The sequence below is a fragment of the Neopsephotus bourkii genome, unplaced genomic scaffold (genome assembly GCF_033783945.1).
Source record: "Neopsephotus bourkii isolate Nb327-2 ecotype Australia unplaced genomic scaffold, CSIRO-AGI_Nbou_v1 NB_1634, whole genome shotgun sequence".
Lineage (NCBI taxonomy): Eukaryota > Metazoa > Chordata > Aves > Psittaciformes > Psittacidae > Neopsephotus > Neopsephotus bourkii.
In genome coordinates, this window is record NW_026902109.1 from 8,834,547 (window position 1) to 8,853,339 (window position 18,793).

An 18,793-nucleotide genomic window follows, 5' to 3' on the forward strand; every position below is an offset into this window, starting at 1 on the left:
AAATATGAAACAGGAGACAGAATATGGAAATGATAGATTCTGCATTTACTTTCAAAACTGAAAGTTATGGGGAAAGAAATACTGTTTATATTCAAGGAGAACCTGGTGATTTGCTTAAATAATCTAAAACCAAACCACTGTCACATGAAAGATTGAATAGCTTCCTGTCATGATTGACAGGCTCAAGCTATGACTTGCTAACTTTTATATAAACAATTACTAGACAGGGACAGATCCATTGTAGATGCCTTACTTCTACCGTATAGACCCTGGTGCAGCAAAGCACTCCAGACAGTTAACTTTAAGCAACTGAATTGCCCAGAGAGCTTAATGAGCTCACTCATTTGCTTAAAACTAGTTATATAATTGAGATGTGTGCCTTTTAACTCAATCATTAAACAGCAAAGCACTTCAACCTGTGCATAAAGCAGCTGCTTTCTTATAGGTCTTACACACATGCTTAAATACTTTTCTGGAAGAAGTCTGTGTGGTTTGATTTTTCAAGATCCTGATTGTCTTAGATGTAATTCTGCAGAGGATTCACACAGGTGACTCATATTCTATGCATTAGAATCAGTGAGATCCAACATTGTTTATTAGTTAAATCCCACTTCCAAACTCTACAGCATACAGCAAGACTAAGCCAAAAGAACAAGGACTATGGAGAATGCTAATCCCCAAAATACACTGTATTCACAGTTTATTCTACAAATGCAGTTGTTTATTCAGTACCATGGTTTAGACTACTATATAAAAAAAAGAAAAAAAAGATGGTTTATGAAGTCAATGATGCCTCAGTAAAGGAGGGTTTCAGTTCGCTATTCTGATCTGTGCTGCAGCAAATAAATAGCATGCTTTGTGGGGAAATGGCAAAGGAACTCGGACAACCTCTGTCAAGCTTGTTTCTTACAACACTCCTGCAGAACCAGCAGCAACGGCTATACTACTATCCACCAGCAGGTCACTATCGTCCTTCACCATCCAGAAGGGAGGACATGGCTGTGTGATTGCCTCATGCTGCTGAGGTGGCCAAGCCTGCTACTCACCAACTTGCTCTGGATGATGCTCAGGACGTGGGTTGATGGCCAGCTCACTTTGGTACTGCTGGGGACGGAATAGCCACTCCAGCCAAGCCCTAGCTTGCAGACTGCACCCCCATAGCTACACAAGCATCTCCTTGCACCTCATCTGGAGCATGTTCACCTGCATCTGCTAAAAACTTAAATAATAATAAAAATGAGGGATTTTTCCAATACAAATAGTCACTTCTAATTGTGCTTACAGGTACCTAGGTGTGGGGTTTTTTTGTTGTTTTTTTCTTAAGCTATTTCTGCCATAACTAATTAATGTATTCATGGAAAGTGAGGAAAAAAAACCGTGGAAGAAATGTCTATTTTTTCCTTTGGCCATAGGTTTGTTAAGATAGTGATAACTATGATGAAAGAAGAAAGAAAAAAATCACAAGCTTGTGTGGGCCAAGTCTCTCAATAGGATAAATCTAGTCAGCTGACTATAGTATTATTCATTTTTAATTAGTTTGAAGCTAATAGTATAATTTGTGCTAAGCTGCAAAATCGACTGTCTTCAGGAGGAACCAGCTTGACAACAAAGACAAATTAATCCCTGCAAAAATACTCTTTCTCTAAATTCACCATAAATACTCCTAATTTGAAAAGTAGTATGCTGAGTATGTTCTTCCATCAGGCTATTTTTGAATCACACATTCACTTTTCTTCCCTATCACTTAAACTAGAAATGTAAAAATTTGAAGGCGTTTATCATCCTGTTGTGTAATTATGCAAATCAGATTACAAGTAGTCAATGGAATTTTTATTTGTCAAAAAATCTGACCCAGATTTCCTGCTGACTTTCTTGGGATGTGAATACATTTTACCTCTGTTCAAACATAATTTAATGTAGGCATTGATTTTGCTGTACCAAGATCTACAGCCCTTTGCATAAATAGCAGTGTTCTAATAAAGTGAAAAAATCCAGCTACAAAGGGAAATTATAACCCAGCTATATGGATATGTTTGAGACGACACTAAATTATCACAATTCTGAAAGATTAGTGATTGTACATTAGCAACAGTGGGCAGGGCATTGGTTATATCAGTCTTCTTGGGCATTTGAACTACTACGTGGAAAGGAAGCAATGTGGTTTGGTTTTGATTTTTTGTCATATGAAATTGCTCCTTCTCCTTTGCAGGAGACATTAAATTCACTGTAAGTATTGCTCTACCTTTGTCCTCTGATTGAGTTTCACAGACAAAAAGAAAAAAAAACAAACACAAAACAACCCTCAAACATTTTACAGCCACTTCTACTAAGATTATAGACATGGCCATTAAAATGTTTCTCTTTACAAAAATCAATGGGAAAAAAGCAGAGCTGTGCTTATAGTCATGACCTTAGCCTTGTCATTCAGGAATATGACTTTAACAGAAAGCATTGCATCCATTATGCAGCAAGTTCCTTGAAATCTTAAAGAAAGAGATGGCACCAGAGGGCAGTCACTACAACGCCATTATCTCCTGTTCTTCCTTGGCTCACTCCTTTCAAATATTGGTTCCTCCCCATTTTCAGTTGTGTACACAAGATACAAAAAAGAGCTGATCACTTTTTTCTTAAAAACTTTCTCCTTAAAGTAAAACCTGTTATTAAAGCATTTATATATATATGTCATATATATAATATATGTAATATATATTATATATATAACAAAACACAGAAGGGTAAATAAAAAGAGCCACACAGCACAGCAGACATGTAAAATCACAATTAAACAATCCTGTACTTAAACTTGGAAACGGTGTGGAAGTTTAAATCCCTTGTTAAAAGGGAGAATTTCTCTTACTTTTTTCCTTCTCTTTTTCCCCTGTTTCTTGGTTTATAATTCACATTTAAAACTTTTGTTACTGCTACACCAATACCAGCTCTTACATTCTCCAAGTGAATTGCCATCTTGACTGTAAAATAGGGTTCTGAAGAGAGATCTGAGCATAGATAGCTTTTCTAGCTAGAAACAGATACATATTTTTCTTAAAAAAAAAATCCCCACAAACAAAAAAAACAAAACCACAGAAAAACAGTAAGAGAATAAATGTTGAAATCCATGAAAAAAAACCAACATATGGCCCTCAGTCCCAGTAACTGGTCTTCTTTGGCACTTGAGAACGATCACAAGTAGTTTGCCTTTTTATTCATATAGAACAAAATTTACAAAGTCATTCATACATTTTTGTTTGTTTTTGTTTTTTTTTTTTTGTTTTTTACTTACTTCGAAAATTGGGAATATTCAAAATACACTTTTACCCCACTTCATTCTTTCATTATTTACAGGTATATACAAGAAAAATGTAAGAGTTCATTTTGTTTTGTTTTGTGGTTTTTTTTTTCATTTCTTTTAAATTTTGTATTAAAAAGCTCTGCTGGTTGTTTTATTGTTAGTTTTCGTCATATGGATGTTCCATGCGAGGGTTCCATTGCTTCTGGAATGACTCCCCCTGGCACAGACTGAAAAGACATTGGGATCGGGGTTTTCACAGGACTCTGACGAAATAGTCCTCCATTTGGTGACCTGTGTTTACACTGTATGGAGGGCATGGTGGCTGAGCTGCTCAGGGGCAGCGGCAGGTTGCTGCCTGAGGCAGCTGTGAGTGTCCTGCTGGCACCATGAGTTGTCTGTTCTGGTAAAAAGGTGGTGACAGAAAGTTGTGTGTTCTGGTATTCACGTACTGGCTCCAGGGTCTGAGCTGGCTGCATGCCACCAATCTCCAAGGCTGAGATTTCAATGGATGCTGGAGAGATTTGCTTGTGGGCTATGTCTTCATCAATTAAACTGTTCATGCGTCTATGGACCTGCTCCAGGTTCACTTCTTTGTCCTAGTGAGAAAGAAACCAGAACAATCAGTCCAAACACAATCTCCAGTCATGCCCGGCCCTCTTCTTCCTCTGTGGGACAGGAGTTGCTCTTCACTCATTACATCATTTCAATTTCATCTCTGCATATGCAAAACCTCAAGGTCTGCCCAACATCTCCAGCTGAGAGACACACAGAAGAAAACACCAGCTCAATCTCAGCCTGCAAAAGCCCTGATGTTGTCAGACCTACCCTCCTTGCAGGTAAACTGATGGCTCTGGTTCAGCTAACAGGAGCTTGCACCAGGGACCAGCACATCCTACAACCCTTAGTTCATGGTGTACAAGCCCAGCAAAAAAGCATATGGCAGACAAACAAGTGAGTTGGGACTCCAGATTCCAGTGAGCAGCTCACCAATTACCGCTCACAGCTTACCACTGTCTTATCTACTTGCAGTGTGTTTTCTAAGGAACATGTCAGTAAAACACCATACGCAGCCTAGGTGACTCCAGGGTGATTGGCTTCATGTGCCAAAATCTAGCGGTTGTGGTGATAAAGTCTCCCTTCTCAGCAGGAAGCCCAGGGTCACCTGTGTGACACAGGCTACAAAACACTGGAACAGCACTGAGGGAGACCTGAGGAGGGGACGACTCATTTCTGTTTTGAATAGTTGTGTGACCAACTATAAGCTGTCTGCCACCTTGACAAGTCATCTGGTCAGAGCTTGGGAAAGTAACACTGATCCTTAGCAAATGCATCACCACCTTCTAAGAAAGCATTGCTTAAGGCTCCCGGGCAGTCACTTGAACAGACTTTCAGGACCACTTACTCAAAATGTTTTAACTTCCATGAGGAAATACAGCAAAAGGAGTCATCTTTAAAACCTAAAGTAGAAAAGACCTACAATGGGCTGTTTATCACCTCAGTGCAGCATTCAGGATGATCAAATTGGAAAGCAACAAAACTGGCAGGGTAATGTTGACCACCTGGGATGCTGTATGATTGAATTTTAATAGCTAGCATTTTATTGCCAATAAAAAGATATTATTTCATTTCTCTATATTTCATAATGCAAAGCTATGATCTGCAGTTGTAGTTATTTGATGCAAGTATAACATACAACAGAATAGCAGCAAAGCATTTGTAAAAGCTCAACAATCCTGGAAACAAAAATTCTCTGACAGAAACCTGTAATTACACTAGGCAGCCAGCAAGATTCCAGCCTAAGAAGTAGGACTACCTGAAACTTTTGTGTGGCAGTAATCCCTGACTGCCCCCAGATCAAGGTGTGCTTAAATGTTTGTTAAATCCAACACCAACAGTCTTCAGATGCTCTTATTCATACCACAAACTTAAGTTATGGGAACAGAGAAGTATAAGGTTCCACTTTCTCCTACTCCTCATGATCTTTTGCCATTTCTGTTCAGGTGGAGCACAGAGAATCCTAGTATTATTTCAGTGGTCTTCACTAAAATGCAAACCTGTAAATTGACAAGTCAGCACAAAAGCCCTTGATTCCAGGCAATGTCAACTACAGATTTGATTCTAAACTTGTGATTTAACACCATGTCTACATTACTCGAGAACTGTTGGGTTTGTTGATCTGTGCATGGATTTGGAAATGAACTAGAGTTACATGATAATGAGCCCAAACTAGTGTTACATGATAATGAGCTCAAAACTGTGTCCTTAGCTGAGGCTAAATCCGTATTGATTTCAGTGGAGTATAACTGTTTCACAATTACAGGGCTGAGCTGCACACTGCATCTCCTTTGCTAAGAGTAGAAAATGAATTCCTATTTCATATACACCACAAATCCACTCAAATCTCAAGGAAGTTCACAGAAACGATATCGTCTTCCTCACCAAGGAAAAAAACCTATTTTTCAAAAAATACTGTTGTTGGGGTTTTTTTTAAGCAAATAACCAGGTCATTTTTAGTTAGAGAAAATCAATAAACAATAAATTAAAAAAAAATACTTTTGTGGCAGAAAGGGACCACACAATACTTTAGCAAATAACCCCTGTAGCTGTGCTAATTTCTTCTTGCTAACAGCCATACCCGACTTGTCAGGCTCTTTATTCAAGTAAGTCAGACAATGCACCAGATGATAATACAAAAGCTTTTTCATAAACTCTGTGCCTAAGTAAAGTGAGGATTTGTGGTACAATGGCCAGAGGATTGCATGGATTTAATTAATAATTTTATTTATTTCTCTATCCTGAGGTAAAATTGTGGACTGGGGGCAACTGCAAGAAGTGTTCCTCTATTGTCCCCCATCAGGAGTAAGGGCTCTAGCTCTCTGGGCGGGTTTCTTTTGCACAGAAACCCAGTTGTGCACTGCTGTGTTTTCCTCAGCTGTCTGCTAATAAAACCTTGCGGTGAAGTTCTGCTTATCCACAAACTCCAGGTACTGCCACTTGTGACAATACCTGTGTCTAAGGAAGCTAGCTCCCAGAAGCCCATTATATAATGCTTCTTGAGGTTACCTGTACTATTTCTTTTCTCAAAAATGCTGCTAGGCCTGATTTAGACTCCTAAGTTGGCATTTTAGTTACCTGGGACCCCTATTCTTGCTAAGGCCCTACTATAAAATAAAGAATAAAACAAAAAAATAAAATATAGAACTCAGGTTAGAACTGAGCAAATACTACAACAAATTTTCCTAAATAAGACTTTGAAGAAATGTTCATGACTCAATTGCATTTTTCTGACCTCTATAATTTCAATTGAAAATATATATCAGCATTTTATTTATTTTTATATTTTTTGACTTTAAGCACATCCTCAGTGCACTGCATCCTGCTTTGCTACAGGAACAAGTATAATGTGACTGGGATAACTAAGCAAGCCAGATGGAAAGGTAGAGTTTCAATATTTGCAACATGCAATCATTAACATTTTGCAGAGGAAAAATACATTTGCAAATGAAGTGTGCTCTTCATTTGGAGCCTCTGTGCACAAAAGGTGGTAGAATTCAAAGGATAAACTAATCCTGGTAATGTATTTAGCTTAGGTCTTTGAAGATGTAAACTGAAGAGCCACAGATGGGATGGTGTTAATAGACACCTCTTGGTCCAGATCAGAGGGGTTATCAAGGTAACATCGCTTAGAATATTTCCCTTCACTGACCTAACAGGATTGCCCTCTTCTGCTATGCACAGTCCAGCACAGCAGCTGGACTGGGACCACATTCCTCAGAAAATGGATTTGCAGTTGTTTATGTTTCACAATATAAACTTATGCTTCAGTGTGCTGAAGTTTTCATTATCAAGAAAGAAGTAATTCCTGCACTCAGACATCCTATTTTATCTACAACAAAACACTTTATGAAGTAAGTAGAGAAGTAAATGGTTGGGATTTTTTAAAAGGTAGGGGGGGAGATTTAAGTTGCTTACTTCTAGCTCTTGTTTCAGCATTAAGGACAACTTTTGGGCCTCATTAAGATTGGAGAAAACTTTTAAAGGCTTCCAAGAACCCAGAAGTTCACATTATTCATTCTTTTTGTTATTAAAATAAAATGCTTGTAAAGGTTGAGGAAAACAACCCTGTCTCTGAGGAATAATAAAACACATTCTTAAAGGTTCTTTTCTTTTTCTTTGTCTTATTATATTAAGAGCAGCTAAACAACTAAATGTCAAGCTTTGTATGAAACTAGAAACTATCTTAATGCGGAATGAATGATTTTTCAAATGCTTAAAAAAAAACCTATGATAAAAATTAGAAACGCTTGAAAAGTTTAGTTTGTTATTACGTTACTAGAAAACTGCCGTAAATCCCAAGATTTCCAGAACTGAAGGTTTTGGGATAGCTTCATTCGACAAGCCAAGCTTTCAGAATTTGTAAATTCTGTAAACCTCATCTTCCTTTCCTTTATTGTTCTCCTGGAAAATTCAGTAACAAAGCATGTGCTACTTACTGAAAAGTAACAAGGTAAATGTAAAAAGGGTTAAATGGTAATAAAGCCAGAGAAACAAATCTTAAAAGTTATTATTCTTTTCTCCCTTGTCAGTTCAGTCCTTATTTATTTTTAGTTCTATAATTCTCATTAAATATAAGCCATTTGGTATAATTTTTAAACAGTTAGGTTCCTTTTTTTTTTTCCCATATCCTGAGACTTTGTCACTTTAACTGTGAAATGGTAATGTAGCATTGCAAGAGGTTTTCAAGCTTTCTAATGCTGTAGCTATTTTCTATTTTTGCATTTAATGAATTAAAATTAATAAATTACTATAAATTAAAAATTTATGCTTGGATCTAGGGAATGGCAGAGGCACCAAACCTGGCATCTGGATGAAAAAACAAACAAACAAAAACCAGACCCAAAGTGGAGGGTCTAGCTTCAGCTCCACTTAGCTCTTGTTAGGTCTCTTCAAGAGCTGAATGAATGAGCTTCAAACTTAATACTTCAGTGTCTGTAACAGACATGTTACCAAAGGTATTTTTCCCTTTCTTTTTTGTACTTAATATACAAAAATTAACACTATAGATGTCATATCTCAAATGTTACATGCCAATTCACTTTTCATATATAGCTACATTGCATAAATGTATATACTTGTGTTGTCAGAAAGAGATTAAACAGTTTTCCTTTGCTACCTTCATGATTCTGTTTTCAGTATTCAATGTTGTACTCCAAATAGATCAGTTGAGGAAATTAATCAGTGAAAGAAAGAAAGGAAGAGAGGAAGAGAGGAAGAGAGAAAGAGAGGAAGAGAGGAAGAGAGAAAGAGAGAAAGAGAGAAAGAGAGAAAGAGAGAAAGAGAGAAAGAGAGAAAGAGAGAAAGAGAGAAAGAGAGAAAGAGAGAAAGAGAGAAAGAGAGAAAGAGAGAAAGAGAGAAAGAAAAAATACCACATGTAAGGAAAATTAATTATAAACACAGGCTTATTCTCCTCAAACTTACATAAAATAACTAACCAGACATTTCTTCTGGTCGGGAAATTATCTTATTCATAAATACCAATTTAAATGTCATTCCTCCCCAGTGAGTCTGAGTTCTGGAAGGGTGAATGAAGGACATGTTTCTGATATGTCCCAAACACTTGATCATGAGCGACAGGTTCAGTGGCCTGTGACGGACAGCAGGAGCACACAGTGGTAACTGTTGATATGGACTTGAATGATGTTCACCAGAATTATCCAGGAACAACTAACCCTGCACAACCGCACCTGCAAGAAACTACAACTCCCTTTCAGGAATAACCATGTTTGGCCTTACCACATGGAGAGAAATTATAGCAAGATGAAAGTGCAGAAAGGATGATTTACATAGTAATAAATATCTTTTCCTAGCTTATTTTCTGTGACTTTTGACAGCATGTGGGCAATCAGGATGAAAGAATATGTAACTACTTGAATGGTCTGGAGTCAACATCAAATTTGAAAGACGTCTCAGTGAGTACTGGAAAGGACCTACAGCTGATGTTTTCGAGACATTGCCTACACCACTCCAAACACAATGAATACAAAGGTAGGACTGTTTAGCTGCCAGGCTTGCAACAGCTGGGATTTTCCAAAGACAAGATTTTTTTAATAAAATATTTTATTAAAGACACTAATGTGGCCTCCTGTTCTTACTCACGATTTCTCTGATCTTACCACAAAGTTCAAGAGAAGCCCTTGAAGAGATTAAAAAAAAAAAATCAGTTTCAGTAAGGCCAAAAAGGGAGACAAATGCCCTAAAAGGAAGACCTAGTATCTGCAGAAATTTTATGCTAAATCTATGCCAAAACTATGATAAGCTGTATCTTGCATCCCACACATGCAAAAAACCCCACATAAGACTAGTGAAGAAGAAAAAGACCAATGGCCCTGACCCTAAATATCAAGTACTAAAAATTCAGAAATGTAGCCAATATGGGCAGTCAGGCATATACACTGGGGGGCTATCATGAATGCATCAATACCTCCTTGGCAGACGCTGATAAGTATGCCAAGTATTAAAAGCCTGAAAATGCAGTTCTTAATAAGCCGCAGGAGATATACGGAAAATAATGCTTTTAAAGAAATGTAGTCTTAATCATCAATCATGGCACATTTCTGTTTCGTTTGTTTGTCTGTTTCTGTCTTGGGTGACAACATGAAGGATTATCTTTTGGTGAAAAATGAAACCAAGACATAAATATTAATACTACATTTTCACTTAGTGAAAGAACTATTTAAAAAAATAAGGCAATTTTGTGATTAGGACTGGGGTTCAAAATTTAAGTTAAGCTCCAGCCTCAGACAAACATTTCCTCTTCTGACCTTAACCAGGTTACAAGCCAGGCCCTCTACCATCCATGTAAAACACCTCTTAACCCATATGCATCTGTTAAAAAAATCAAGTTTCAGTGTTCATGAAACACAGATGATGGAAGGCACACATGTACCCAGCTAGGCAGAAAGGAAGTCTCTGAAGCATTTCCATGCACAGACATGATTCACAGATGAAGAACAAAGCAGAGAAATAAAACCAAAACAGCAAAGTTTGCATACTCAGGTACCCACAGGCTATTCTCTTCCTAGCTCAGCATCAAAACCCACAGCTCCACCCAGCTACGAGCTTCTGTCCATGGGGTTTCAGAAATCATGGACTGAAACATTTAAGGAGAAATGAAGAAGCTCTGCATATGTACACTTGCTTAAGGTTATTTTGAAATTCTGTATTCACTCAGGGTCATTATAATTACTTTCAGCTACAGCTACTGCATATGTAAAACTGCAATTTTAATTTATTTCAGGAGGCTCCAACATGGTGGCAAACCCAGACATAATTGGCTTGCTCAAGAAGAAAAAGCAGTGACAATATATGTAATAGATACTCTGCAAAACAATGACAACACAGTAGGGTGTTATATTAATACAAATAACCCCTTTTTAATATGACTCAGTGTGCCACACATTATTCTAGAGATTCTGCAGACAGCAGTGCAGTGAAATGCAGACAGACGTGTAAACAGATGCAGCAATGATGTATGTTTCCTGTCATTAATTTAACACAGGCAACTAACCTATTCAAACAGCACTTAATGTTACATAAAATTTGCTGTTTCTGAGTGTACTCTGCTAGAAGCTGGGCTGACCATAATAGTATCTTATTAGAAGTAAGTATGATGCACCTCAAGAGTCTACTTGAAAAACTGCTTTTATAAATAGGCCGAAGTCTGCAATCAAGCTTCTGCTATTATAAGTAGAAACTAGACCATGTATTTTAAATTAGCAGTTAACTAAGCCATTATCCATAAAACAGCTGTTAAAAAAATGCATTGAGACATCAGTTGAGGTCCACTAGACTTGTCAGCCAGCTGAAAGAATAAAATAAAGTTTTAAAATATATTAATTTCATTCAATGTGTGATTTTCAAAGAAACAAAGCTTTATAAAAGGTCATGTACAAAAGACCATCTTATACATTATGAAATGCTCTCCAACAGCAGAAATTCCCTATGAAGAAAGAGTAATATTCTTTTCCCTTCGAGTAAACCTGAAGTGAGAATTAACAGAAACTGGCAAGTTTGTTAATGTGATATAAAATTGTTTCAAATATATTGCCAAAGTTCATTCCCACCTACCCACAGCCAGAAAATATCTGTAACTGATGAAAGTAAGAAATTATTATCAAAAACCGAAAGACCAATCAAGTAACAGTGATTTGCTACAGAACAGCAAGGAGCTTCATGCGGTACATCGTATCTTCCCATACCCGCACTGCTCCCTTAACCTGATCACATCTAGCCAGGGATCTAATTCTTAAAATGGCTGTAACTGTCCCATGGCTCATGTTTGGGAGCCCTATCCAGAAATTCACCATATGTTAGGCTCCCCACTAGGACACTAATGTTTATGATGCACACCAATTTAAAACAGCTCAACATCTGTCTTTGTTTTACTTTTTTCTCTTCACTTGCATCTGTATGCTGCAGTACTGTGTGAATAAATATGCAGGACACAGTAACAACGGGACAAGCATTGCACATTAGATGACAGCAAGAGCCCCACAGTCTCCTGCAGTGATCTGCTCCCACATTCATCACAATCCATTAACTGCAACCACAGAGAAGCACTGGCTAGTCCTCACAACAAACAGCAGACTCAAAACTGCAAGGTAAGAGCACCTTCATTTGTTACTCAGTATCAAAGGGGACATTCAGCCTCACGCTGAGGTAATCAAGCTTTAAAATCCTTACCAACCTTGGTTCGCGAGCATTAGAAGCTGGTAACTCAACTACAAAGAAAACAAATTACTGGCTCACATTATACAGATGTTTCCACAGTTTTCATGAGGTTAACAATAAACAGAATAGTAAGAGAATAAAAAGAAACATTTTTCAACACAAGCAGAAAAGAGCAGTACTGAACGAGTGATGGTTGATGAGCATGCCAATGTCTCTGCAAAGGAACTCTTAGGAGAAAGGAGAGGTTGCATGTGGAGAAACCTTTACTGTGCACAAACTGCATATATTGTAGCTACAGGCATTTCCAACAACACAAAGGTTAGGTTCAAGGGGAGTTCCAAGGAGAGGCAAAGATGAGGAGAAAACTAGCAAGAATTCATCTCTGCAGGCATTTTCAACAATGAACCAGTTATCTGTACGTTAATCATGAAGTCTCACCATGCTTCTGAGGCCCAACCTCACATCATTGGCCATCTCCAGATAGACAGGAAAAGGAAGATGTGGGGAGAAAAAAAAAAAAGGATCAAGATAGTGAGGCTAATAATATAATCAATATTTCACTCTTTTTAGCAAACATATACTTACTACTTTTTATACTTGTTTTGAAATAGCAGATTCTAGGCACTGCAGCCAAAGAGAATGGCCTGAAAAGGGTGGTGTTTTCAGAATTCAACATCTAAACTGACCCTACAAGGTGACAGATTTTTTTTTATGAAGTAAAGATTAAATTCAGGAAGGTTCTATTCCAAAACTCACTAAAACTTAATGGATTCTTTACCTTGCTTTATACAGCTTTTAAATCCTAAATTATTACCTAGTGCACAAGGGATGTAATTTTTCACCCTACTGGGCCCAAAGCAAAGCAATGCTACCCTTTATCAGTCTGATTTACTCTACCGGAGCATCAGGCATAACAGATTGCTCTATCATCATCCTTCTTCATGATTCCAGCCTAGTCAAATCCAAATCTCAGAAGTTCCAATTTTTCCCTGTTAGGCTGGGAGCGCAAGAGGGAGCTGTCACAAGGAATTGCTTCTACAACCTGTTTGATGCCCAGTGATAGTTATGATAGTTGCATTGCAAAGCCTCTCCACTCCAGATATGCGAAAGTCTTAGAAAATTCTTATTTATGACTATTAACCACAAATGCTTTAATTAAAACCTGCATTTTGAAAAGATTTCTGCACCCCCATTTGGGACTATATTTTGGAAACTGCCCAAGCTCCTATTTGGACATGAGAAAATACATAGCAAGCCAAATTATTAAAAATAGCTCAGCATCATAACAATCTGGCCACCAGTTTCCCATAATGGAACTCTTGGATGCTGAATATTTATGAAGAAATAGTACTTGTTATGTTGGGTAAGTTTGAGTAGTTCTTTCCTATATATATGTGCTTATAAATATGGTTCTGAACTTACAGAAAATCATAGAATCATAGAATAGTTAGGGTTGGAAAGGACCTTAAGATCATCAAGTTCCAACACCCCTACCATGGGCAGGGACACCTCACACTAAACCATCTCACCAAAGGCCTCTTCCAACCTGGCCTTGAACACTGCCAGAAACAGAGCATTCACAACCTATTCCAGTGCCTCACCACTCTAACAGGAAAGAATTTCCTCCTTATATCCAATCTAATCATACCCAAGTATGTTTGATTTTTAAATATATCTATTTTCCACAATATTAGTACCTGCGATTTCTTAAAATTTTGCTAATATTGAGCACAGATTATTTCAGGTATTATAAAATTATTTAAATTTGACAAATAGATTTATAAATTGCCTGTTAATATTATTGTATAGTAAATTCAATCTTCAAATCATTTCAATGCACATGTAATTTTCAGTTTGTACATACTCTTACTTAGTTTTACATACACATTTAAATGTTTAGTTGGATCAAGGCCTAAGGCATTTTATAAACTACAAAAACAAAAAAAATTGAGAAAAAAGTCACGTTTATGTTTTTTATTTTAAACTTTTACTGATTTCATTACCACTGAACATTTGACCCCCCCTGAAAAAGTCAGCTTTAAAATAGCAGTGTAGGCTGAGATAAAATATACAAACATTAGCTCTGTAAACATTGTGTGAAGAATCTAAAAGAATCTGACACATTAAGGCTTCAATTCAGTAAAATACATAAGCTCATGCCAAGCACATGAGTACCCACAGAATTTCTCTGGGATGGATGATATAATGCAACACAAGCAAGTACTTAAATTCATTACCAAACTGGAACTTCAAAACGGACTGTTTCTTTCTGACTTCCCTGTATGGCAACGTTCATTTTTTAAGCTTATTTCTGTTGAATACTCTTTTTTTTTTTTGGCCCCCGTAAGGTTTATGCTAAGTAAATCCAGATTATATCCCTAAGAATCCCATTAGCAGAATTTTCTGATATGACCAAGAGAAAAATTAAGCCAAACACAAAAATCCCTTCCTTGCAGCTACAGAAATATGCTAGAATCAAACTTCAGTGCTTCAACACAGCTTTGAGTAGCAGAAGCCTGGGCCTGGTGTCAATAATAACAGGGATGACATGTTACTTTTAAATCATTACAGCCTTGACCTAAAACTATGGCAATCAATAGGAAGAGTTGACTGATTTCATTTTATTCTGATAATATACTACCTATGACCAGATATTACATAATAGCCGAGTAGAAAATCTTGTTTCTTCATTCATGTAAAAAGCCAATACTGAGTTACTTAAGATGCCCTTCCAATTATCGGTTTGTATACAAGACAATTCATATATTATATCGTCCTTTTATTATTTTTTTTCTTTAACTGATTTTTCCAGCTTATATTTCATCATCAAACAACATTAAACTTTGGATTCTGGCATGACTGATTCCTAACACTGCTCTGCCGATTTAAAAATGCTATTTAAAACAGTTTCACAGCTTATTATATTCAAAGCTAGTTTGAAACTGAATTTCAAGATGGCATTAAAATGCATTATTTTGCCAGTGTTTCAATGATTCATTTTCCCCAAAAAAACTTTATTTATTCACAGTAGAATACAACACAGTGGTACAAACAAATGATCATTTATATGCAACTGAGCAAAAAAAATGTACAAAGTTCTCAGACATGTCATAAAAATACAGAAAAAAATAATTTTAAATAAAACCAAGATAAAATATAGAGGACATGCAATGAAGGGAAAGTAAAATACCAGTTTGAGGATCTCATGTTTCCTTTCATTCTCAAAAGGAATCATCCCAGAGGAAATAAAATTATCAGACAAAAAGTATACACAAAGGTGACAAGGTAAATGAAGTGACAAAGAAAAAGACAAGGAAGGTGAAAATAATGGTGAAAGCATAAGACTCTTTAATAATAAAAAACAACACTGCTGACACCATGCTGAAAGTATGGAAGCTTGGATCGCCATGAAGTAATATCTGGTTGGAGAATTGAAGTAAGATGAAGATGGTGCAAATCACAATTCTTACAGTGACCAATTTCAATCCATTGAACTCGTATTTGCTAGCTCGTATTTCCACTTCTAAGGTACACTGGGCTTCATAGTCTTCTAATACCAGAGGAGAGTTCTAGCAGGTAACTTTCATCACTGCTAAAGCTGGAAATACGGATTTTTGAGGTAGGCTGGAATTTGCATATAATTGAAAATGAATAGAGGGTAACTTAAGGCAAATCATACACGGCTGCCCTGGCCAAAAATATGGGTTTTCTTTCTTTCATCCTGCACACTGCCAAGATATTTGTGATAATTTTTAGAGTAATTTTGCTATATCCATCTGTCCTATAGAGCTACAAAGTATTGCAGAGCCTAGACTTTTTGAGATTCAACAACATTTAAAACATTATTAAGCAGGGACTAGCAGGAAACAGGAATTAAAAGATGCTGTTACTAGTACACAAATGCGTTCTCTGGACAGTACTTGAATTGCTGCCCCCTTTTTATCATTTGAAAATAAAAAGTGAGAACAGAAAAGTGATGAGAGTCTGTTGAATAAAATGATTTTGCAGAAGCATGAGAAAGTTAAGAAAACACAAACTAAGCTGTGGAACCTGGGATTGTTAATGAATTATAAATTTTATACAAGCTATGAGGCAGTGACTAGTAGCAACTCATTAGATGGAAGAATTATGCTATTCCTTAATCAGTAAAAACCCGAAATCTTCATGCACTACAAAATTGCAGACACTCTGGGTATAGTTTCTGAAACATACTGCTAGGAGCAGCACAATTAGTTTGGAAAAAAACCCATTTCTGATTTGTAATATATATTATCTGAGCTAAAGAATAATCAAGAACCTGAGATCATTGTGACACTGTGTTTTAAGAGCTGTATCAACAATAAGTGAATCAGTATCACCCTATATGGAAGATGCAACAAGTATCAGTTTTATTAGCAAAAAAAACCCCATCCTGTATAAGTGACTAGTTTTCTTTGCTGTGGGGTTTCCTGTTAATATGTTTTTAGTGAATACATCTCATGCAGAGTGAAAAATACTGGAATTCAACTTTCTTTCCATTCATAATATGGTATTTTATCTTTGCTTCTCAGTTTTCATTGTTTTGGAGTATAGTATGTGGATGAACTAGGAGTACTCTCTTAGTACCTCTGAAGAGATCTAAGAAGTAATAATCTTTAGGGGGAACAGTACATCACAATAAGACAGCTGATAAAGCGCAGAGGATGCTGGGGACTCCACTGCAATAAGCAGCTACACTTGCTCATATTGACAATGAAGATTTTAAAACTGTCATTTAGTCTGTCAAATGGAATAAAAGGTACTAAAACACTGATGATGTGGCAAAGCCCTTGGAAGCTAAATGATCCAAATTATATTATAGTTTATTGATGTCATGAAATAAATGCATAGGACTCATATCAAAAGATACAGAAATCTAGAGATAATTATTTAAAGCTCAACATTTCTATCAGGCAAGGTTTCAGTAACTTTATCCGATTTCTCAGTTATTTAAAAGGGACATAGAGTGACTGAACAGAAATTCCAGAATAAATACTAACTTTCATCTTTTATTTTACAACTCCCAAAATCTCTGAGCCTTATCAAAGTCTAAAGATTAGGTATCACTATTGCAGGCTGAGTAGCAGCTGTGTAAATTCCAGAATTTAACACACAGGGATAGATGTATGAGCTGGCTAAATTTCACTGTACAGGGTATAGGATGGATGGGTATTAATAACAATTAGGAGAGGATGATTACAGATTCTAGAAAATCTGATTTGGAAAGATGACCAAATTTAAATTTTCCTGAATTATAAAATAATAAGGACATTTAAACATTACTAGATCTCTTTCCAAGTTTACAAGATTACAAACTTGAGCCCTAATAGAAAAATACGGTACAGCATTGAGGCTACACATTTTTTCCTGGTGTTGTAGCTAATCTTTTTTTTTTGTTAATCTGATCTGATAAGGATTAAATGAAGAATTAAAAGGGATAACAGTAAGTTATTTACAATATAAATCATTAGCAACATTTTTACAATTCTGCTTCAAACAGAATAAACGTATCTTCAGTAACATCTTGAAAAAGAAAACCAACCCAGCCTTCACTCTCCTAGCAAGAAATTTCACCATTGCCTGCATGATAGAATTGTGAATCAATGGCAGCTGTGTTTTGGGGAAAGTAAAGGAAGTCTATCTTTCCTGGAGGGAGAAACAGTACTATTTTTTTTAATTGAGCAGGGCAGATTTTCTTCATATACAAACAATGTAAAAAATATTCCAGTTGGAAGTAGTCTCCATCTGACATAACTCTTCCTATCAAGTCTCTAATGTCAAAGTTCAAGTTATGCTTAGCTGGTTTCAAAGAACAGGCTTTCTGCTCCTCCTAGCTATACAGTTGATGCTACATTTTTCACGCTTATTGTAATTAAATGTTGTGATTTATACCGTCATCTGAGTCCTTCAACACCTCAGTATACTGTCAATTGTTGGCATGATACAGCCTACCCAACTGGGTCAAGAAGAGGAAACGTTAAACTTGGGCTCTGCAACTTATGACAACTCCTTGTTCAATCCTGAATCCACTGTAATTTTCTATAATGGATTTATAAAGCACTTAACAGGGTAAGGATCACAAGCCAAACACTAGCTCCTTGTCCTTTGCATCATGAGATGACACCAAAGTCTAATCCTAGGCTGCAAGAGCAGTCCCTTCTGTGACCCTCCACTTCCTAGAAGAAAACAAAGACTGGGAGACAATCCAGTTCCCACAGTTTTTAGGTGGTATCATAACACTCATATTTTGCCAAAGACTTCTCAAAAGCAGAAGAAAATCAACAGCATGATCTGAAGTGTGCAGCTCTTACTGAACTAACCGACTTGTCTTCAGGGTCAGATGCAGCTGACAGGCAGATTTTAGTGTTCTGTACATGCTATGCATGCGGTAGCTCTCTTACTACAGCTACTGCTGTAGAAAAGCTGGATAATACAAAGAGACAGAAACAAGATACCCAAAACCACTCCTCTTGAAGATCAGCGCTTGGAGATAAAAATCTTAGCTTTGCTTTAAGTCCCCTAAACAATGCTCATCCATGGGTCCTGATTGAATCAGGGGAGTCCTCAGATTCAAGGCCCTCTTCCTCCCTGGATCCTGTCCTCTCTTAAGTCTTGAAGTCTGGTTCTCCTAAACACGTTTAAAATCTTCAACCAACTTATACCATCTCTTCTGAAACTTTGTTTCCTATCTTAATCACAGCAGCCATCAGCAATCCCGCTTCAATCCCTCCTCTAATGCCACATAAATAAAATGAT

The 18,793-nt window shown here is 36.8% G+C and overlaps 1 protein-coding gene across 3 annotated transcripts in view; it reads right to left on the minus strand.

Moving 5' to 3' along the window:
* Positions 1-3,175: 3,175 nt before the first annotated feature.
* GRID1 (glutamate ionotropic receptor delta type subunit 1) overlaps positions 3,176-18,793 on the minus strand; it is a 604,451-nt gene continuing 588,833 nt past the window's right edge. For all 3 annotated transcript variants that reach the window (XM_061373714.1, XM_061373713.1, XM_061373715.1), the window contains one exon: positions 3,176-3,885. In XM_061373714.1, coding sequence (XP_061229698.1) covers positions 3,457-3,885 — 429 coding nt within the window. In that variant the 3' untranslated portion in view covers positions 3,176-3,456. The remainder of the gene's footprint in view (positions 3,886-18,793) is intronic.